General features: G+C 37.8%; 1 protein-coding gene across 1 annotated transcript in view; it reads right to left on the bottom strand.

Moving 5' to 3' along the window:
• Positions 1-21,956, bottom strand: part of LOC142143093 (uncharacterized) — a 189,355-nt gene extending 167,399 nt beyond the window's left edge. The window contains exons 1-4 of the mRNA XM_075200807.1: positions 21,851-21,956; positions 10,454-10,642; positions 9,025-9,187; positions 6,471-6,620 (exon numbers count right to left, since the gene is read on the bottom strand). Of these exons, the coding sequence (XP_075056908.1) occupies positions 6,471-6,620; positions 9,025-9,187; positions 10,454-10,627 (487 nt within the window). The 5' untranslated portion in view covers positions 10,628-10,642; positions 21,851-21,956. The remainder of the gene's footprint in view (positions 1-6,470; positions 6,621-9,024; positions 9,188-10,453; positions 10,643-21,850) is intronic.
• Between the last annotated feature and the right edge of the window lie 1,752 nt (positions 21,957-23,708).

Below are 23,708 nucleotides of genomic sequence, written 5' to 3'. Positions count from 1 at the left end.
GAGTAACAAGTGTGTATATTTACGCCCTATGATAGCATAGAAATATGGCTTGACAGTATAAGTAATGAAAGTAAAAGCCACATTACCCAATTTGTACACATATGCTGCCAAAGAAAAGAAAAGTGTGTTTAGAGTGATGCACTCAAATTGTCGATTCCCTTTAAAACTTAAATTGTTATTATATATTATTAAAAATTGGTCTATTAAAAGACTTGTAGCGAAATATTAAAAAGTGAATATAGAGTATATTTGCCCAAACGACGCTGTTCAATATATTGTAATACCTTCCATAAGTTCATACATTTATAGTTCTAATTTTTCAGACATCATTAGTAAATAAGACCTTTAATCCATAACCACCAGTTATCAAGAAAGATGTTTTCCTTAATCATGTGCTGATTTTTTAATCTACATAATCTATACTATAATAATGCAATGAAATGTCATATACACAAAATAGAATAGTTTCTGGACAGTTATTAATAAATGCAAAAATTACCTTTTCCATATAAAAATGTAATCCAATACAAACACAAATAAAAGTTAAATTCAATTGAATACAAACCTATGTTGCTTTCCCCTATAAAAATGTGATGGGAATCTTCTTTCTTGCAGCATTCCAAATGGAAACATCAATTAAGTAATGTGAAAATGTGTCTGCAACTAATGAATTACTATGAAGTACCATCAGCGAACAGGCCAATATGCAATATCTGATCAGAAGCGGCTAGCTAGTGGTGCGGATTGTCTTCATCGTTAGCATGTGTTTACAACAGCCATCAGGCACTCGCAACAGATACGGCTCCTGAGAGGCGCACATGCATCTCTGTGTAGATCAGCCTCAATCACAATTAAATAAATATGCCCTTACTATACAAGGAGGTGCCAGTGTCTGATGTGTTTATGCTTTTTTTTTGGGCATTTAGCAGGGGAAAAAAATTAAAGAGAGAGCTGCTGCGCATGCGGCCGCGCATGCGCAGCAGCTCCATTTCGGCGGCACTGTATTGTACAGCAGCCATGGCGCTGTCAAAGAAGCATCCACGGCGGTGCTTCTTTGACAGCGCCGCGGCTGCTGTACAGTACAGTGCCACTATGTAGGGGCACTGTTTAGCCCCTGCTCTTCGCGGAGGGGAGGGGTTTCTGGATTACCAGAAACCCCCCCTGCATGCGCCCCTGTGCATAGTACAAATTTGCACATTTTATGCTAAACAAGCCAATCTGCTTTTAAAATTTGCATGTGCAAAGACCCATTTACACTGGAACCCTGAGCAGGAAATATGTGACACGCACCCTCATTATATAAACCTGCGGATAGGTGCTACAGGCAACAGTGAATAAACAAAATTCTTTTTTTATAAAAAAAAGCACTGCAAGGGCTAAATTGAAAACGTTTTGATAGAATTGGGAAGGGTGCACATTCTAGTTCAACTTTAAATCACAGTGCAAAAATAAAGCTTCTGATATTTGAGTGATACATGCAAAAGCATGCAGTTTTTTTTTATATAACTGAATTTTTTTTATTAGGATTCATGAGATTTTTGCAGGAGGTACAGAAAGAAAAAGGGAATAAAAAAAGGGATGGGGAAGGACAATATATTGTGGAGGGGAGGGCTACATAGTTAAATATCTTATAAGAAACCATGGAGACATTGGTAGTCTGTTGAGCGGTCCATGACAGGGTTCCCTCCCCTTCAGTCAGATCTATATGCCAACTACGCACCTTCACAAGTGGGGAGGCAGCTGCCGTAAACTATGGTACTCCCAATATCTCCATTTCAAAACTAAAATTAACTCTTGTTATGATCTTAGGCAGTATCAGTGGTAAAGGTTGTTTCCAGGCCTGAGCTATTGAAACCCTATTTGTTATAAAAACATGGCCCATCACATATCAGTCCCCTTGTGGAATTGAAGGTGGGTAGTGGTGCAGTAAGGCAAGTTCAGTGGATGGGTGGACCGGATGTTTGAAGACGTTTCCCATTAAGTGAAGTACTTCCAGCCACAGGGGTTATAAAACTGGACAGGACCAAATACTATGAAAGATATCCTCTCTCCCTGAACAAATACGCCAGCATGTCGGGGGTATCAAGGGCTACATCCTATATGACTTCTCTGGGGTGACATACAATCTATTCAAGAGCTTTACCAACATTTCAAAATGGTTAGACATTTTAAATAAGTTCTGGAAGATGCACTCCAAATCCTCTCCCGAAAAGTCCATGTGAAGATCTGTCTCCTATTGAAGTTGATTTTGGATTTAGGCAAGTCTATTTGTGTGTTCAGAATATTGAACTATGTAGTTATATTAGCTGTAATGTTGCCCTTTGTCAGGTTAGTGGGGTATAATGATGGGGGGGGGTGATTAGCAGGCAGTATTGTTAGCGGGAAAATACGTTATATATTGCATTTTTATCACAACATGGTTTATACAGGTAAACATATGCACCCTGAAGTTGGATTTGCTCTAATTGAGGCTCTGAATATGCTAAAATTACAGAGTAACTCATTCACTGAGTGCCTTATTGATGTCACTGATTCCTAGAGAAATAAAAAGTTGCATTTTTGTTATTTTTGTTCCTCTCACAAATGGTGCTGTGTCAGGAGACTAAGCCATACTGGCTCTAAACCCATGGCAAAATGTGCTCCTGTAAGCTAAACCCAAGTTAACTCCACCAGACTTATTCTGCAGCCTTAACACTCTTTGCCCAGTAACTACTATGTGGGTACAAATTACATACTTAAATATATAACATAATAGTAACTATTTGTCAACTCAAGAAAACTGGCTGTTATGGCAACCACTGCGGCATAAACTTATAGAACTTCAGTAGAAGAGGTCTTCACTTTTAGCAGCCACCTTTCCCGTAGAGACTGGTTATGCTCACAGGTACTCTTAAGCCCAAAGGACTTATGCTTAGTGTAGTACAAGTTAATGCTCAGATGGTGGCCCACAGGTACAGAAGGTAATACACAGAGTAGAGACGGACCAGAGATATGCGGACTGGATAGAGCACAGGTGGAGATGTCAGGTACCAGCAGGGTCAGGGTCACAAGCAATAGTTTAAGTCTGGGTACAGGCAAAAGGTCAGGGCCACCAGCAATTGCTCAGAGTCCGGGTACAGGCAGAAGGTCAGGGTCACAGGCAAAGGTTCAGAGTCCAGGAACAGGCAGAGGTCATACACGGAGAAAGTAATCCAAGGTTACAACACCAATTAAGCACAGGAGTAGGCAGCACACTGAAACAGGACGCTATAACCGGCAGTGAGGCTCAGTCCTCACTGCCTTAAATAATGCAAAGGGTCAATCAGGGCAAAGCTCAACAAGTGCTGCATAATTAATTACTGGCATGCAGCCAGTAAAAGGGAGAGAGAGACCAGAAGAGTTCTGCCCTAATCAGCCACCATTGGCAGAGTCTGAGTAGTCCTGCGCACACGCGCTCGGCTGTTTGACAGCTGGCCGGGTGTGGCGGTTGGTAGGTGCAGGCGGTTGTTGCCTAGGCAACCGGGACGCAGAGAACGGAAGTGACGTTCCGGTCATCATAGTGACGGCCAGGACGCCAGAGACCAGGGGCGGGGAGTCGCGGCTGCCGCGGCTCCTGACACTGGCTCTACTATAATATTTAGAATATAATTTTTATAACATAAGACACATTAACAATAATGCTCAATACTGATCCACGAGTTTTAAACTTTCAAGTAGTGTCCTTATTGGCTGCTTTGTTGCTTTGGGTAGTACAGCTGCCAACCAGGCAGTGACCAAGCTCTGATGTCACCACAATTTCAGCATGCACTCAAGAGTGTGCATTGATGTCCTGTCATCCAAGTTCCACAACTTTCCCTGATCAATGTAAATAGTAAAATATAGAAATTTGATATTATTTCACTAATGTCAAAAGACAGGTGGATGTTAAAGGAATTATTTAGATTGACACAAATCTAGGTCTTTATTACTCCCTATATATACAAAAAAAAAATCATCATTTTACCTATGCTATGACAGCAAACCTGCCCCCTGCTCATGACCGCTCTCACCCCTTTCATGAACAGGTTGGCAAAACAGGGGGAAATTATGGTGCCCATTGTTTGAGGACATCGGGGTTGGAATCATAGTTTTCTAGGTACCCAGTTTTTTCCTTTAAATTCACAGATCACACAGGTAGGCAAAAAAGTGATAATGATCCCTTTGTCAGTGTAATCCCCACTGTGTTTTATATGTCATTAAATTTGTTTATTAATTAAAAAGTGTGAATTGTTATCATATAGTGGCATGCTATTACGGTATATTGATTGATTGTGCTTCTTAAATTTGGAAAATATTTTTGTTTTTATGTATTAATGGTTGTCACGAACACAAACCTCTAAGGAGCAGCAAAAAGTAATTGGTCTTTTATTAAGTATTAGGTATAATTTGTTTAACTCTTAATATAAAGTATAGGTTTAAGAGTTGAAGTTGGTCAGCGCCCATTAGCAGTCCGTTTAGGGGGACAGCAATATATGTAAATATTAACAGATAGAGCAGCCTTTGTTATGGTGAATTGATGGCATCACACCATTCTGGTGATGAACGATGGTTTTAACTTGTGGAATGTTGAAATTAAAGATACTTTAGCCACACAACGTGCAATGAAGCCCGCTCCAACTGTAATTTACCAGCATAATGTATAATTACAGCAAATAAAGAATATGAAAGAGATTAGAGCAAGCAGAGAATAACACAAATAGATGGGAAATAGTGAATGTATGTAACAACACTAACAAATGATAGTGATGTCTAACCGTCTCACCTCCTTTCTTACCTCTAACTCACTATTTGACCCGCTCCAATCTGGTTTTCGCCCACTCCACTCCACTGAAACTGCCCTCACTAAGGTCACTAATGACCTTCTCCTCGCTAAATCCAGTAGAAACTACTCCCTTCTTATCCTTCTTGACCTCTCTGCTGCCTTCGATACCATTGACCACGCACTCCTTTTGCAAACTCTCAAATCTTTAGGCCTATGTAACACTGTCCTCTCCTGGTTTTCCTCTTACCTCACCAACCGATCCTTCTCAGTCTCTACTCATGATTCTACATCACCCCCTCTTCCCCTACCCGTTGGCGTTCCTCAAGGCTCCGTTCTTGGCCCCCTGCTTTTCTCCCTCTACACCTCCTCCCTTGGTGTCCTCATCCGCTCCTTTGGCCTCCAGTACCACCTCTATGCTGATGATACCCAAATGTATCTTTCATCCCCTGACCTCTCCCCTTCCCTTCTGTCTCGTGTCTCCTCCTGTGTCTCGGCCATCTTATCTTGGATGTCCCAACGCTTCCTTAAACTCAATATTTCCAAGACCAAGCTTATAGTCTTCCCCCCTGCCAGGACTCTCCCACCTCCCCCCTCTCTATTTCTGTTAATAACACTACCCTCGTTTCTGTCCCCCAAGTCCGATGCCTTGGAGTCATCCTTGATTCCTCCCTCTCATTTAAGCCTCACATTCTGTCCCTCTCTAAATCCTGTTACTTCCACCTTCGGAATATATCTAAGACACATCCCTTTCTCACCACGGAAGCCACGAAAACCCTTGTTCACTCGCTTATTATCTCTCGCCTTGACTACTGTAACCTTCTTCTCTCTGGCCTACCTGTTTCTCGCCTTGACCCTCTTAAGTCTATCCTCAATGCTGCTGCCCGCCTCATTTTTCATTCCCGCCGCTCTAACTCTGCGGTCTCCCTCCAACAGTTACTACATTGGCTCCCCATACCCTACAGAATTAAATTTAAACTCCTCACGCTCACCTTTAAAGCTCTTAGTCAATCTTCCCCTCTCTACATCTCCAATCTCATCTCTACCTACACTCCTACCCGCTCCCTCCGCTCTGCCTCTGACCGCCGCCTCACTACTTCACTGATCACCTCCTCTCACTCTCGTCTTCAGGACTTTGCCCGGGCTGCTCCCCTGCTGTGGAACGATCTTCCACATTCCATCAGGTTAGGATCTACTCTCAAAGGCTTCAAGTGTGCCCTTAAGACTCATTTCTTTATTCAAGTCTATCAGTCCTCCTAACTTTCTTGTCCTGGCTCTCTCCCCTAATTAGTACCCCCATTTATGTGTCTCCCCCTCCCTCTAGGTTGTTAGCTCTCATGAGCAGGGCCCTCTTTCCTTGTGTGCTCCTTCTACAGTTCCTTCACCCTCTGTACCTCTTGGCCTGCTTCGCTAGCCCTGTTTTCCCTGTTTTATTAATCTTCGGCCTTCTTCTTGCTGATTTCTACTATCCCTTTCTCTATCTGTCAGATATAATCTGATTTGCTTTACCCTGTCACCTGTGTTTGTATATATTTGTGTATCATGTTGTGTCTTGGTTCTGTTTTCTGTATATGTAATGTACGGCGCTGCGGACCCTTTGTGGCGCCTTATAAGTCAAAGATAATAATAATAATAATAATAATAATAATAATGTCTAATCCGTTATTGTAGAAATTATATAGTAACCACTCACCTCCATATGATTTAAATGCCTGTGTTAAACATTCAGCTTCTTCAATAATCTTGTTCTCTATAGTTTTCTTCCCCATCCCAAAATCTCGTAATGTTGAAAGAGTAAATCGTCTCATTACTTTCCAGTTTTCACCATTAGACATGACAATACCTGAACAGAATAAAGAAATGTCACAGGGCTTTGCTGATTTAAAGTATACATAACGTCTGCAAAAAAATAATAATATGAGAAAGATGAGATTCACCAAGAATGAAATTTGCCTAAAACAGCTGTAATAAGCATGTCAGCTCTCCATAACTCTGTCACCCACTCCCAGCCTAAATCTTCTGTTTAGGTACCTGATAACTTTACTTGTACAGAGTTGAAGAAAATTATTGTAAATTAACATTTTGCATAATTTATAACCTGAATACAGATGGGATGCAGGCAGTCAATTAAAGCAGCTGTGTGGTGTGTTTGGTGCAGGACTGGGAACACTTAAGGCTCTATTCTCTGGTAAGAAATGCAAAATTTTGCTTCATAATGCAGAATGAGGCAAATATTTTGCAGAACAGTTATGAATATTTTGTTCACCACCAATCAAAGGTGTGTTATAAAACTGAACAGAATACAGTAATACAATACATTAACTATAATTACTATGTATGTCACCCATGCTCTCTTTCATTCCTCTGCAGCATGTTTTCATGTTAGCAAGGAGGTGCTTCTCTAAGACAAGCAGAGATTGACTGACAGCTGGGCAGACTTGCTTTGCAGAATGAGTTGATTGTTTGAGTCAGTGATGTCCAAAAAGTAAAAAATCATTGAAGCTTATTTGGTTCATTGTTAAAGTGTAATTTTTATAAAACTGATTGTTTATTTAATCGTCTGTTCATTGTATTTAGCTAAGACTCTATATTTGCCATTAATAAAAAGGATAAAAAATAAGATTCCTATATGAATACATAACTTTTCATTCAGACAATCTGAATCTGTGTTAAAATTAGTTACTTTGAATGTTAAAGGTCTCATCTATAAGTTGTGAAACTAATCTATAATAAAACCCAGATTTGCATATTTGGTTAGTTTAACACACAAGTAAAAGTACAAATAGAATACTGAATAGATTTTCACAGTCAGCTAATACACGCAAGTAAGCAATAAAGTTCATTGCATTGTTTACTAGGGTTAGGGGAGGCTCTAGTTAACATTCTCAGATAGACTAGAATCAATGTTCAATAACTTACTAATAATATAAGTATTAAATAAAAGTTTTAGAGTCTTGAAAAATGTCACTGTCATATATGCTGTGAAATTCTTATTAATTAAAGACTAAATATGACTTCACTAATTGTAATCTTTCTATTTAAGATTTACCTGTTTTAATTGACCAAAAAGCCAGATGTCAACATCGCCTGGGGGACCGAAAACAAAGACGACATTTCATCCGCCCAGAGAGACAGAGCTTATTGCATATTATAATTAACTTCTTTTTGGAACATGGTATAACACTGTAATAATTTATGTATATTTGCGAACGGTTTCCATTGTTCAAATGGTGTAAAAACTGCCCCGTGCTGACTATGGTGAGAGGGTTCAGTAATAAAACTCCAAGCTAACAGGTTGGCTGGGCTGCGTACTTCAATCTTAAATTAATATTTTATTAAATATATGTATTTGTTTTCCCTTTAAGCAAACTGGATCAGACAATCAATTATTTTCCACTTTTAGATCATTCTCCAAACAATTGGATCATATGGGGCTTAAACAGTGCTTTCGGAAGTTAACAACAAATATATGCAGATTGCAATCACCATATTATATTTCCCAAGATACTTATTGAGCCAAGTCTGTGCCATCATTGGGAAACCATTTTTCAGAGACATGGCAGCATCCTCTGAGCAAGAGAGTAGAGTATGTTTTAGTTCTGTTTGGAATTGAGAGATGTGATACAGTAATGGGAAGGTTTCTATTATTTTTTTAAAATTTATCTACATTTATGTTTTAACTGCTCACAATTTTAACATTATTTATTTAACTTAAGTAAGACAAGCTCTGCATGATATGAAAGTAAATAGTGCATTCAATACAATTTATAGATTGTATGGGTGAAATGACCTAAAATGCAGAATTCAGCCATTTCCATTTTTTATTTTTAATTCCCGTTTTGAAATCATCACACTTACTAAAAGACCAAACCATGGTTTTTCAAAAAGCCCCATAACACATCACTACCCCGTCACCAAATGAGTTAATGTACAGTAAGCCAGCCTAATTAATAGATAGGCAGTGCTTTCATCCATGAGCGATAACTCCTGATTGACTTGATATTAAAAACATATTAATACATTTCCCGTTATGTTTTAATTGACTTTAAGCTGTACAGCAACAGTTCAACAACTTTTCATATATGATAGACATACTGCCAGGATGTCACAGGGAATGGTGTATAAATGGCTGCATATTTTGCATATAGTACAAATTTGCCAACAGATTTATTTTCAGTTTTACAATCTCTAAAACAGACTTAAACTATATTATATTTATAGTTTTTTAAATAAACTAAAACAGTTACCATAGCCCTTTTGTACTTTATCAAACAATGGAGTCTCTGGTCTGTCAGTAAATTCCTCAGCGTGGTTGACTAGAGCATCTTTAATAGTATCATAACCACATAGGACGACCGTCTTTGTCATGCCTAACTGGACGCTGAATACTGAGCCGTACTTCTTAGACATCTGTAAATAAACAACAGGAGAAATATTTTTGACTATAGCCAGAATTATGCCAGTAAATTAATAATTTCCTATAGTTGGACCCAGTGGTCAAAGTGAAAATTTAGACGGGGCGGTGTGAAAAATGTAATGTGAATGGCATTTAATAGTTTTACAATGAAGGCAGAAGTAGAAAGGTCAGTTAGACATTCCCCCGTATATACTACCACTGGTTGTAATCCATAATATTGTATTACCAGGAACTGCAGTAGATATTATAAACCTCAAGAAAAGATCAGAAAATAATTTACAAATATATAAATTAAATAATCGATATTGCTGTAGTGAAGGAAGACTCTTAAAACCAGGATCTGTGTAGGGGAATTAGATAAGATGCTCTAAAAATGGTGTAAATTCTGCTAAAACACAAACAAAAAACAGAGCATTTCCACCCATATGCTGAGCCGTATACATCTCGAGATGCATCCAGTTTCATATCAGTATCATATGTGCCTGGTTTATACGTAGCTTAGACAATGTTGCTGGTTGTCCTCATCATCATGTAGTTGCACCTGCCTTCTATCAGAAATAAACGATATACCTCCTAATAGATGTATATGCATCCCGTGCTGGTCTACATGAGCCACATTTACGAGACCACCTTTACTATTCTCAGCCTCTGGCAGACAGCTCATATCCTCTCTCTTTCTGCCGCCCTAGTCATAAGGAGGTACAAGTGCCAAATTTGCGCATATTTGAAGTGGTGTATATGTATGCATTCTCTCTGTGGACCTGTACATTGTGAATTTGTGCAATTTTTGGTGAGCAAACTGGCATAAGTTCAACTTCGCATCAGGCTCCGAATGTTGAGGTATCATTTCTTAACAGTTAAGGATAACATCTATAACATTGCCGTATGGAATAATACCATTCTGATTGTGGAAAGTAGAGATTGCAATATTTCAGCTAACAAATTCATGATACTTTTATTTTACTTATAGGAATACAAGTAACAGAGCCAAATATAAAACTATTATTCTGCATTTGCACCCTCCTGTACAACTACTGTAGGTCCTTACCATTTGAGGTTTAGCAAAGTTGGACAAATTTCTTCCTATTTCCCTTACTATAAATAATTTAAGGAAATTAATGTACCCACTGACTTATTCTCATTTAAATTACCTTGTAGTTCTTTCTGGACTAATGGAGCAAAAAAATGTTTAAAAGCATATTTTTAAAAAATGTAGACATAAATGCTTTGGTGGCATTTTAGCAGATGTTCAGTATTACCTCTAAGAATGTTTTATGAGGTTTTGACATGTCAATCATATGTATATTTCCAATAATCGGTAAAGGCTTTGGTCCCGGGGGAAAATTCTTATAATTGTGTTGTTTCCGATTGTTAAAAACATAGGCCAAAAATAGGATGACTACAGCGGACAGAATAATTGTGAAAGGGTCCATTGCATACAAAGTCTTCTGTAATCTAGAGAGCAAAGACAAAACATAGATATTTTATTAGAAAACTAAAATAGTTATCATACATATACAGTACCAGGAATAGTCAAAGATATTTCTTCTGTCATCCTACGGGAGAACTTGCCACCAGAGAGGTGGCTCCTGTATATTTTTATCCAGTGTCCGAGTCTACTGGATGTAACATCTAACCTTACCGAGGTTAAAAGGTTGTAATATTATGCCTTATTGTAAATAAGTATGTCTGTTTTTACAGCAGCTATATTAAAGATTGCTGGACACCAAAAAGCTTGTTAGTACACATCAGGTACATATGGCAGACCCTTGAAATTCAATCCTTCTATGCATGGGACTGTGGACCCCATGTGGAGTCTTCTAGTAAGAGTTAATAATAATTCTGTCATTTGCATGTTTAACATATTACACTGTGACTGACTCACATAGTACAAAAAGTTCTATCAGGAAAAGTGATCTATTGACTTAATGATGTGCAATGTGTTTGTTTTGAGAAGATAAGTAAAGATCTTTAATTATTCTTTTTTGAATAATACTCCTACAGCACTCTCTCTTTTACAGAGAATTACCTTAGTTCAATTAACTTAATTTGCTTATAATTATTAGTTTACAGGAATATCTATCTGGTCACTACTGTTTCAAATTGGGCCTTTTTTTCGTTTTGGCCCCTTACTGTCTGAACACCGACATTTCTTACAAGAGCTCTGTCCCTGCAATTCATTTTGTACACTAACTCTGCTACTGGCCATTATAACTTACTTGCACGGCTGCACAGCTAACATGTGTCATATATTACTGCATTTGCACAGACATTACAGGATCTGTCTAGCATATATTACAATTTACCATAAACAGTAAGTGCTGTCTCACAAAGCACTGTAAATGGATTATGTCTTTTTGAATCAATACTCTTGTGAAGTTGTAGCTAGGAATAGCAAAAAAAAACAAATATGAAAAATATAATAAACATATTTCATTTAAAGTTTCATAAATATATAAATGTTGATAACTATATATGAAATAATAAAATAAAACTTTAATCCTGTCTCTTGAATACACAGTTCAGTCCAAAATCCTTACTGTAGAAGCTGTTTAACAAGGTCTGCAAAATAAGAAATACTGCCCCTTGGAAGAGGTCTGAGGAAGAAGCAGATTGGCATTTGACTCTAAATAACACCCATAGCAAGGAAGAGCCATGGCACTAATGTGATCCACCTGCAATCCAGGGTAAGGACAGTATTATAATGAGTATGCTCTCTGGCCACTAATTGTTAGTTGGTGGAACCTCATCCACAACTTCTACAGTAGGTAGGTTTTTCATAAAATATATTGTAGTTTCTAAACTTCAAATGAGCCCTCTCTTATTTAAAGAACTCCCCATACAAAAAAAATGGTTTTGGATTTAGGTGTAATAGGAGGCATATAATTCAGAAGGAATGAATGGATCTGCCTTTAATTTCCCATTTAACGATAACTCATTTCTCTCTATATATAGTCACTGACATCTTTTGCTGCTCCCTGCTTTGTGCAGGAACAGGTACATGTCATAATTTGCCAGCATTTGCTCTACAAATCTGAACTTTGTGAAGTGAACTTTATTGGGTTCAGATAATGTATTAGGACTGATGAAGCATATACCAGGTTTAAAGGAAGCCTAGTACTAAATTAAATTTTTTTTTGATGCTTTGGTTCAGTAAACTGCAGTTTAATTATTATTTTAGCTTTAGAAATCAAAAGTTTGAGCTCACAAACTAGTAAATCAATAACCAAAGGAGTGAATAATAGCAGGAAGAACAGTAGAAGAAGGCAAGAATGTTTATATTATTATTCCATACTATTGTTTTTTTTTTAATAAGGATATAAATCTGTCAAAACAGGCATGAATTAGAAGAGAATGTTAAAATAATCCATTTTAAGGAATAGAACATCTCTATGTCATCAAGACAGGGGTTGCAGATACAACACCAGTTAGGATTGACACAGTTAGAGAGGTAAGGAGTATAAATTATTACTGTTATTCTCCCTGCTTAAATCAGGGATGGATATGGCTGTGTGTAGTAACCAGGTTGTGGTTCACTGAAGTGGCCCTTAGTATGGTGGGTGGAGTTCTACAGGTCAATATCTCAGATGTCAGCATGGTGAGACTAATCAAGGTCATTGTGATGAAGGTAACAAGACAGAATCGACAGACAGGAGAATTGTCAGGGAAAGATAAAGGTCAAAATCGATATGTCTGCACGGTACAAAGTTGTGATCCAAGTATCACGAGAACAGGGTCAAACCAGGTAAATAATCAGGAGTCAAATAGTAATTAAAATAATGTATAGGGGCTCTGAACAGCAAAGCTGATACTCTTACAGGGAATGACAAGCATAGTAGGTTTAAACACTGGCTCTGTTAGTGATCTAGTCTAGTGATTTTATGACAGTGAACTTGCAGTATGTGTGCGTGCCACACTCTGAAGTGGAAGTTATATTCTGAGTCCTGTGTCTCAATGCTGAATTCCTGACAGTACCCCCTGTCTTTAATGTGGGCACAGAAAACCCAATAAAAGATTTTCCTGTATACTTCTTATGAAATGTTTGCAAGGCTCCAGGTAAATGCATATCCAAGGCCTTAGTCCAAAAACGATAATGAGGATGCATCCTTTCCAATCCACCAAAAATTAAAGGACTCCCCTAGCAATGTGGGAATCCAGTATTGGCTTAACCTCATACTTCTCCTATTGCTGAACAATTACCGTAGGATGAGGATGACAAGTATATGATTATCTGTTAATGACTAATGGTTCATCAGTGAAACATGAAAGGAGTTGGGTATCCTCAAAGCTGCAGTAAGTCCAGCTTATATTTTACTGGATTTATTTTGTGGAGTATGAGTCTGGGTGCAAATTTCATGGAGGTCATACTAACTTTTAGATTACAGGTAGATAACCAGTAGACAAACTTGGTGCTTATTATCAGTGGCTACTTTATGTAACTCTTGAAGTCTTTTTCAATTCCTTCTTGACTTGAGCCCAAATATTAGCAATATTATGTAAAACAATTCACTGAATGAACCTCGGGTGCTGGGAGGGAATACAGCACTGATGGGCACAGATGATATCCATAAAGAGTAAAGAAAAAGAACATAGCAGTACTGCCATGGGTATGAAAACAACTCTACACATTTATGATTAGCAGAGAAATACATCCTAATGAATATATCAAGATCTTCTTTTACACTCTAGGTGTGTCAAATGGTCTGAGGGTGGCAAGCCAAAGAAAATTTGAGCTTAATATCCATATTTTTGCTTAGAACTCACCAAAACTTAGAGGTAAATTGTGTAATTTAGTCTGAAATGTCTCTTCCAGGCATCCATGAAGCCGAAAGATCTCCTTAACAATAAGATTGGCTAGAGAGGCATTGGAAGGTAAACCCTTGAGGGGCAGAAAACTGTCCATTTTAGAGAATCTTTCTACCACACCTATATAGTATTGTATCCTATATAGTATTGTATCCTGACAATGGGATATCAAAGACAAAGTACATAGAGATGTGTGGCTATGACTAACTCGACCTACGTAAAGGTTGCAATAGTCCTGCTGTTTTTTGATTAACCACTTTATATTGAGCACAAGTGTGGCAGGAAGCCACAAAATCTAGGATTTCTTAGGCCACCAGTAACTTCTAGAAACAAACAACATCTTCCTGACATCAGGATGACCAGAAAATCTAAGTTCCTTAAGTTCCTTGTTACTATGAGTTCTCGGTTGCATCAGAAAAACTGGTGACAGATATTTAAACATTTCTTGTTACCCTGGAACTACTCAAGCAATAGATCCTTGGGATTAGCCTTCAAAAACCCTTTCTCAAAAAGAAGAATGTCATTGGCTAAAATCTCATACTTCTAATGACTTCCTCAAATATACTGCTACTTACCACTCCTAGAAATGCTCTGGATACTGCCAAACACACATACTTCCAATCTCTCATCTCTGCTCAGGCTTCTAACCCCAAATACTTTTTAATACCTTCAAATTTTGTCTCAACCCTCCCATGCCAAATCCTCTGACTACCATCAGTGCCAAAGATCTTGCCTCCTACTTCAAATACAAGATTAATAAGATCCAACTTGAAATGGTATCTTCATCCTTGACCAACAACCTGCTCAATACCTTCCCTGCACCTTCTGGCACTTTCACTTCATTTAATCACTGAATATCTTTTTACTTTACTACCTGTCCTCTTGATTCTTTACCTTTATTAAAATCAGTCAATTCCTGTCTAATGTGCTCATCCCAGCCTTACCTAAAATCTGTAATCTCTCTAGTGGTATCTTTCTATCATTGTTCAAACATACAAATTATTCTTATTCTGGAAAAATTAATTATGACCCAAACTCAATATAAAATATTTCTATTTAACAAACAAGGTCATTATGCACCAAAATAAACTTCTTTATTTTCCTTAATATATCTCCCAACTTGAACCCTCTGCTCTGTGCTAGATCTGTTTCTCTCATTCACACTCACAACCTGCTATCATTCCCAGTTATAGGACTTTTTTAAGGCTAAACCCACTTTGCATAACACCCTCCCCCACAAAATAAGCCTCCAAGTTTCCTGAAAACTCACCTCTTAAGTTTAAATTTTCACGTTCCTGATCCACCGATTGGGCCCACCCATATGTTATAAATGACATACATAGCTTAACAGAGGGGACTGACACTTTTATGGCTGAACTGCTTAATTTGTTTAGACCTCCACAAAAGAACCCATTTTGTTTGTTGGTTGAAGAAATGAAGAATAAATAGGGATTTTAACAAATTATTAATGGGTATTCGGCTAACAGTGGTCATCTTCCTCTTTGTTGACAATGTAATCATCCTCATCATCATCACTAATGTCAAGATCATCACACAACATTAGTTCATCCCCATTGGAATCTAGCATTACAGATTCTGTAATTGGTGGCAAGAACAGTATTCCTCTGATTTCTACATTTTTGGGAAGTAATCTCCTCCAACGATCACTCACAATGTTCCCGGCTATGCTAAACAATCTTTCCGAGTACATGCTGGAGGATGGGCAGCTTAAGTATATAGCTAGTTTGTAAAAGGGGCTTCAAATTGCCTTTTTTTTCCTTCCAGAATTCAAAGATGCTACTGAGATGCTACTTTCTACTTTATCATTAAAGTAATCCTTCACCATTCTAGTAATAAAAGGTGTATGAGATTGAGACATTGGGCTAGATTTACTAAACTGCGGGTTTGAAAAAGTGGAGATGTTGCCTATAGCAACCAGGTTTGTAAAAGAGAAAAGATATCCGCACTAGGTAAGTTTCATACCAAAGTCTAATAATAGGCTCTAAATATTATGGCCTATCAATCAGGATGATTGAATTGTAGTACAGAACATCCTGAGCGGTGCACCCTATACACCAAAAATATAGTGGAGTATCAAAGAGAAGAAAAGTAGGTGACTGAGGGGCACTCAGAGATGATGGATGAATATGTATGTGAAATAAAATAAATTTTTATTGATATACCCTAAAATTATGAATAAACTTTTCATCCTAAACCCAAAAGCTAGCGAAATATTAAAAACCAAAAAACAAAAAGAATAATTGTTAAAATTGCAGATCCACTACAAACTTAGCTCAGTGGTCATATAATAGATAATAGACTCAAAGTGGAAAATATCGCTATTGATATTAATTAGTTTATATAGAAATAGAAAATTCCACTATTTGAGAAGGATTCCCTATTAACAATAATGACTCCTAGATATCTTAAACAATATATTGGATCTAAAAAGATACCAATATAGATCAGAGGAAACCCCTTGGTAGAGGTTATAATAGTAACTAACTAGTATATCATAGTTAACGATATTGGGATAATGAGTGACCTATCAGAGTGAGCCCCTGATTGTGTAGTTGGTTTACAATGGTAAAGAATATGCTAGGAGAGATGCCTTTAAACCTTTAGAAGCAGTCCCCCTAGTGGTAGCTAGTATAGAAAATCTCAGGTCTATCCTGTATCATATCGTACTAACTCTGATATATAAGTCTTCTAGAAGTCTAATGTAAGAACAAGATGTGTCTGTATAGACAAACTCAGGGAACAGCGTGGGAACCGTGATGTTGGTAACGCTGAATAACCTACACTATTTCTCCCTAAATGCCCTATATATTCTAAGACAGCTAATTGGTAAATCGAGGGTGGGGGAGAGTAGTGAGAGCGTGGTTTAATGACTTTCCATGTTAGGAACACTGAGCTAAGATTCTCCAATGTGCTGGAGTAATGCAACATGTACCCCCTCTCCCTATTACATGGCTTGATGTGTAGGTCTTGATGACTTTTTGCTGTTCCTCTCATTGATAAAGCATATTGTCACACTTCAATGCTGAAAGCTAGAAATGACAGCTCTGGAGCTGGGGATATGGTGAAAGCATATGATATTTATTGAACAGATGCAATCAAGATAATGCAGAAAATGGTACAAACCAAGTATTGCAGACAGTGAACAAGGATTTCTGAGAGAGGCTGAAACCAGTTAATAATGAGGAATATGGGTGGTGCAGGTAAACAGGCTAAGTGGATAGAAACCAGGTAGAGAGATATTGGCAAGCAGATTTTAGTAGTCCCAGGGAACAGGATAAACAAGTGAGCACAACAATGTCAGGCACAGCAACATAAACAACAATGACCAGCCAAGGTAACTAGGAGAGACAGGTATAAATAAGGAGACAACAGGTGCAGATGATTAGCTAGTGCAGCAGGTTATCCATTGGTAGTCAATGCACAATAACAGCACCTCTGATGGTTTAGAGGTATTGCAGGATATATTACAGTAATCTAAAATCCAATATAGTCCCAGAGGCAGAAGCTGCCGATGCATAGCAGCATGCTGTTGCAATGTTGTAGCACAAGCAGAGGCAGATCGTGACACCCTCCCTTAAGGGCGGATTCCAGATATCTGAATCACCAAAAATGGTTAAAAAAGTCAGAATCATAGTCCAGAGTTGGGGACCTGGTAGAGAAGTCCTCGTCCAAGGGCGGAAAGGGAAAAGACATTATGCACGAAGAAAGTTGAGGCACAGCAGACCCTGCTTTCTTCTTTTGCCCTCTCTTTTTATGAGACCTTCTCGGAATGAAAGCCTGAACCAATTGCGTGGAACACAATGGTAATTCCTGGACTGGGGTCATAGAAGATGTTGCCGAATGTACTGAAGACCGCAAGTTGGCACTGCGAGGCATGGCGCAAACCTCCCGATCACTGATTCAGTAAAGAGTTGCAAATTAGACAGAATGGGATGGTTAGTCCCAATAAAAGGGGTTTGCCCATTTCAAGGCCATTTTATTTGACAACAGAAACAGTACCTGCCCTCTTGGGTTGTTGACAAGGCTAGGTGTTGTGTTTCAACATTTTTTTCCCTTGCACCTTACACTTCATTCACTAAAGTTTTTTTGTTGTTTAATTTACCTAATTAAATTATTTTCTTATCATTACACACCCCATACACTGCACCCAACCCTACATAAACGCTATCTACTACAATACACCACACCACATCACCAATGCATTTTGAGGTCCCCTCTGAGCCATGTCTCCTGGAGGCACAGGCACTCTGGGCTCCAAACACCATCGACTTTCCGGCATCAGATCAAGGCGACCCACCAATTCAGGGCATCCTGAAACAACCGTACTAGGTCAGATACTACACTTGAGCTTAGCCAAAAGGATGAATTGAGTTTGACATTTCAATCTCAAACTGAACATTAGTATGTAGATATATATGCTACCTAGATGTACATATATGGTAAATGGCAAATATATATGAGTTCTCTTGTTTGATTTTTGATGGATAACCTATTACCTTCCAAATTTTTGATGTGCATAGCATTTGAATTTATTGCTACGGGTGCAGGCCACCATCATCTATTTCACTTTCCAAATGTATAACTTTGCATTCTGCCACTGTCCATCCAAAAATTTATGGCTGTTTCTGTAGCACCAGTCTATGATGAATGCCCTATTGTGTTCTAAATATCCAAATGTGCTGGCTGCTGACCCCCTCCAATGTGTTGGCTGCTGACCTCCTCCAATGTGTCTTCTGTTGACCATCTTCAATGTGTCACATATGCTGCCTAATGGTTGCCTACTTGGTGTAACTTTTTCAAATGAAAATTTCTTTGATGCAGACATCTTTGATAAGGTGATGATAACATTGTAATATGTCACCACTGAGTAAGATGAACACTGTTGTCCAAAGCTGTATCTAGTTTTGTGAACCAGTTCAAAATAAGATTTCAATTTGCATAGCAAGATGATTGAAATGAGATGAATGTTTTTTTTGCAGTAGTTCAGACTTGGCAGAGATTGAGTTCTATTTCATATGTATATAGGACTTATTTTGCAAACTCCAACTGCAAAATGCAAAATCAGATATGGTGGAAAGTGATGTCTGCGCCATGTATTTGCTCTGTCACTATTTTTAACCAGCCAGATCACTGCAAAAACATCTCAAAATTATATAATTGTACTTAATTTTCACAATTTTTAATTAAATCCGCATCCAAAACCCAAATCTTTCACGGTTTTTGGGCAAAATCTGTCACAAAACCAAGCATGAAGACGTTTCAGAAGTAAAACCACATTCAAAACCAAAACTCGGTGGTCAGCGTACATCTCTATTATATACAAATTATAAATATACACATCCACACATACTCTTCTTCACACTGAAAACACAAACTGCACATGTTCCTGACATCTGGAGGCATGGTCGCCCTCTGTGCAATGACAGGTCTGTTTAAGTCTAAAGTTCACTTCTCCATACTCATCCTCCTTGACCACTCCTTGCTTTTGAAAAAGTTGATCACCTTCTTTTCCAACACACCCTTCACTCCATTATCCTTTATAACACTGTACTTTTCTGTCTCACTTCCTTCCAATCAAACAACTCTTTTAGTGTCTCTACCCCTAGCACGTCCTCCCCTCAATTCCCAATTTCTATACGACTCTATACGACTCTGTTCTCAACAATGACAATGCTGATATATGAACCTGACTGAAATAGACTGAAAAATCAGTCAGGAAGTTCAACAGCAGGCTCAGAGGTAGCGGAGTAAGCAACAAATAATGACTTTGCAAAGCTAATACAACAGGCCTCATTTAAAGGTTAACAACTAGAAATAAATATAGGCAGCTGCAGAGTTGTGAGCAAAGGCTGAGCAAGCCCAGGGACTTAGAAATACAACTGACAGTTGTAAAAGTATACATTGAGCAAGTTCAGGGAAAAGGGAACAGAAAAATCTCTCTTCTATTTAAGAGTACAGGATCATAACATTACCTCTCCTTCCCTGGCCTCACCCCTTCTGTACTATTTTGTGAATCAACTAACTAATCAAACAGAGCTTATCATCTTTCCTCCTCGCAAAGTCAGCACATCCCCTTGAAATGTCCCTCAAATTCAATAACACCCCAATTTTCTCAGTCTGCCAAGCCCACTGCCTTGTTGTCATAGTGGACACTGCCCTCTGCTTCATTCCTCACATCCAGTCTCTCTTCCAGTCCTGTCGCCAACAACATAGTAATATTGCCAAAATATGCCCTTTTTTTTACCCAAGATGCTGTAAAAACTCTTATTAACTTTCTCACCATCTCCTGCCTTGATTACTGTAACCTCCTCGTTTAGCATTCTCCTCACCCATCTTTCCTCACCATAATCCTTAAATAGCACAGCAATTCTGATCTTCCTGTTGCTCCACATCTTTTGCACCACTTTGCAAATACCTAATCCAACTCCCTTAGTACTCTCCCTTAGCCTATCACACATCTCAAATTTCATATCAATATCCTTCTCCCCCTCCTATATTTATTTCTGATCTATCTGCATTTTACCTAATTTCTGATATCACTTCTCACTCCCAATAACTATTCCAGTGCCGCTACACACTTATGGAAATCCTTAACATGCCTGATCAGACTCTCCCACGGCCTTTAAATCTTTAAACACTCTAAAAAAAAACAAAAAAAAAAACCCTTACCCTACTCCCTCCTATACTAACCTCACAACTGTCCCAATCTCCACTCTAAGCCACACTCGCTCCTCTTGCTGCAGCTGCGCCGACTTCCAATTAGAATGTAAGCTCTCTTATGAGTAGGGTCCATCACACCCTTTATTTTCATGTCTGCACTTATTGTGCTCCTTGAATGTCACTGTTTTATGTATGTCCTGTTTTCCCCACTGTCTGGTGCTGCCGAACACTGTAGTGTCTTATAATTAAATAATATTGTTATTATTTTTATTAGTAATAATAAATATTTATGCATATTGTAGACTTGAATCGCTTTACATCTGAATGGAGAGAACAGGGGTGTACAGACACACCCTTGAGGAGGCATATTCCTTGCAGGTAAAGGAGACAAGGATATGCGATGAGGATGATGATGAATATCAGTAGTAATATCTACCCCTCTCTGATTGGCTGATTTTGTTTGACCCCTCCAGCTGATAATACTTAAATCATATATTATATGAAGTCTAGTTGCATAATTAACATTTCCATATGGACTATTGCATGAAATACATTTACCATTTCATTTTTATAAGCAGTTGTATATAAATTAATTTTTGCTTGTATTTCATTATAATTTATATTGAAAGGTGTACATCACACTTCATTCCATTATATTATTGTGTATAAATAGGTAATGTGACAGCACTTATTATTGCCCTGTCAAGCCACATCTCTACGTCTAAAATACAGCTGGTGAAATGCTACATTTATGAACTGGATGTGTCTTGCGATGCATCCAACATAACATATGCATGAATATGCTTCCTTATGTGCATCTTCCCCCTATGAACATAATAAGCACCTATGCATCTACCTTTAAATAAGCCATTATGTCTATGCTGCTAAATAGTTATCTAATTATAAGCAACCATCCAGCCATTGAGTGTGTAATGACAAAAGCACAAAGCAATAAAGCTCACGTTAAAACATTAAGCACACATTTTTACAGTGACCTACGAGATACACAATCAGACCTGCAGATAAACATTTATGGGTATTAAATGATACAACTGCCTAATCTGAGCACTCAGTTTAACCCTATGTCTTTATTGAAACACACATTGACATTTTATAGATTAGAGCAAAGTCAAAATGTTTATGAGCAGTCAGAGGACTTGGTTTCTTACTTTGAGTTCTGCCGAGGTTACACAAAATGCTGATTCAGTCGTCTCTATTCTGTTCTCTTGCAGTGAGCTGTGTGTTTATAAATGCTGGGAGAATATTTAAGCCATATAGTTACAACACACTTGACATGCAGAGGTGTATAAATCTTCCAAATGACTCCACCCCTCACTAAACACAAAAAAGAATTATGTCACTTAATAACAATGTTTAATAATCTTTCACATTACTGTATATATATATTTATATATATATATATATATATATATATATATATATATATATATATGTACATACACACACACATATATACACACACACACACACACACTAGTTTAAAACACAGGCAAAACTGACATTATATTGACGGCAGTTATAAAGTGGGGGTGATATTAACACATTATTATTTTTGCAGAGAATACACCTGGCGATAAGTGAAAGTGGGATTAAGTGGATGAGAAATAAATAACTGTCACCTAGATCATTATGTTTGTCACTTTCTGATACTACTGGACTATGGAATTTGTTTCAGTACATATGTCATTCATACAGCGCTATGACAAAGAGAATATACTTCATGCTAGAGGTCATTCACTAAGTGCAAAATACGAGGAAACGCATCACATGTTTTGTGTACAGACGAGCCTATCATTCCTGCCACATACATGGGTGCACTGCCACTTTCTGCACTTAAAGCTGTCATTTTAAAATCCAGCCTATTACCACTTTAAAACTATATTTTTAATTAAATACAAATTTTACACTTTTCACAGCTGAAGCTAAATTTGCTGCATTTGAAATTTAAAATACAATAGATGAAAAATACAATTTGTGTTTACCAGGCATAGTGCACCTCCTACTGGAAAATACAATGATTTTATTAGTTACTCAAGACTTCCAAGACCATATAGAATATATATTTTACATGTGATAGCTTTACATGTATGCTGGCCAGCTGGGTGAATATGCAGCATTGCCTACTGGTCAGATTGGTTGTGTTGTTTAATTATAGATTTCTGGAATTGTAATCAGTCATTAGACCTGGCACCTATGGCCACAGCCTTTTGCATGTAAGCATGTACTATTATTGTGTATTGGTGATAAAATGCAACTATGTTGGTACTGAGTTCTTAGAGTAGATGGTCATGAGGCTTCTACTGTATTCAGACACAAGCTGTTATTGTATATTGCCGATAAGCTTCTACTGCTTATCGACAATGGAATGCAACTGTATAATGGCAATCGGCTGCTACTGAAAAAGGATAATGGATTTGTTTTTGTATATGGGGATGGGAATCTTACTGAATACTGGAAAGGGATATTGCTGTATTGCAGCAGGGGTTTCTTGTTGCATAATGGGATGGGGTTGCTTCTATATATTAGACAAGGAACTGTATTACAAATTAAGCATTTGAGACTGTAAAACATGCTGTATTAGTGGTGACAGGGATGACAATTTCCCCCCTGATTGCAATTTCTCATATATTTATTTGGCTTAGTTAAAACATTCACACTATTTGACATGTAAGTACTAACCACTATGCATAGCTCCCTAATTCCTTCACCCAAAGTGTGATGTACATTTTATGTATGGTGGGATACTGTGTATGGCATGAGTATAGGCTGTGGTATACTGTAATCAGTAAGTATATATTTAATAATATATATATATATTAATATTATATATTATTATATTATAAATCAGTGGATAAAGTTACGATCTGTTCTTGCCAGATCCAACAGTCTACACTAACATTATCCTCCACTACCTTACCCACCCTAAGGTATTCTCTCTTGTTACTGAGGAAGAGGTTTTTGCACTCCTAACTTCATTTCTGGACAAATGGATAATCAAATATATGA

Source organism: Mixophyes fleayi, chromosome 3 (genome assembly GCF_038048845.1).
Source record: "Mixophyes fleayi isolate aMixFle1 chromosome 3, aMixFle1.hap1, whole genome shotgun sequence".
In the NCBI taxonomy this organism is placed as follows: domain Eukaryota; kingdom Metazoa; phylum Chordata; class Amphibia; order Anura; family Limnodynastidae; genus Mixophyes; species Mixophyes fleayi.
This window is presented reverse-complemented; position numbering and strand designations above follow the sequence as displayed.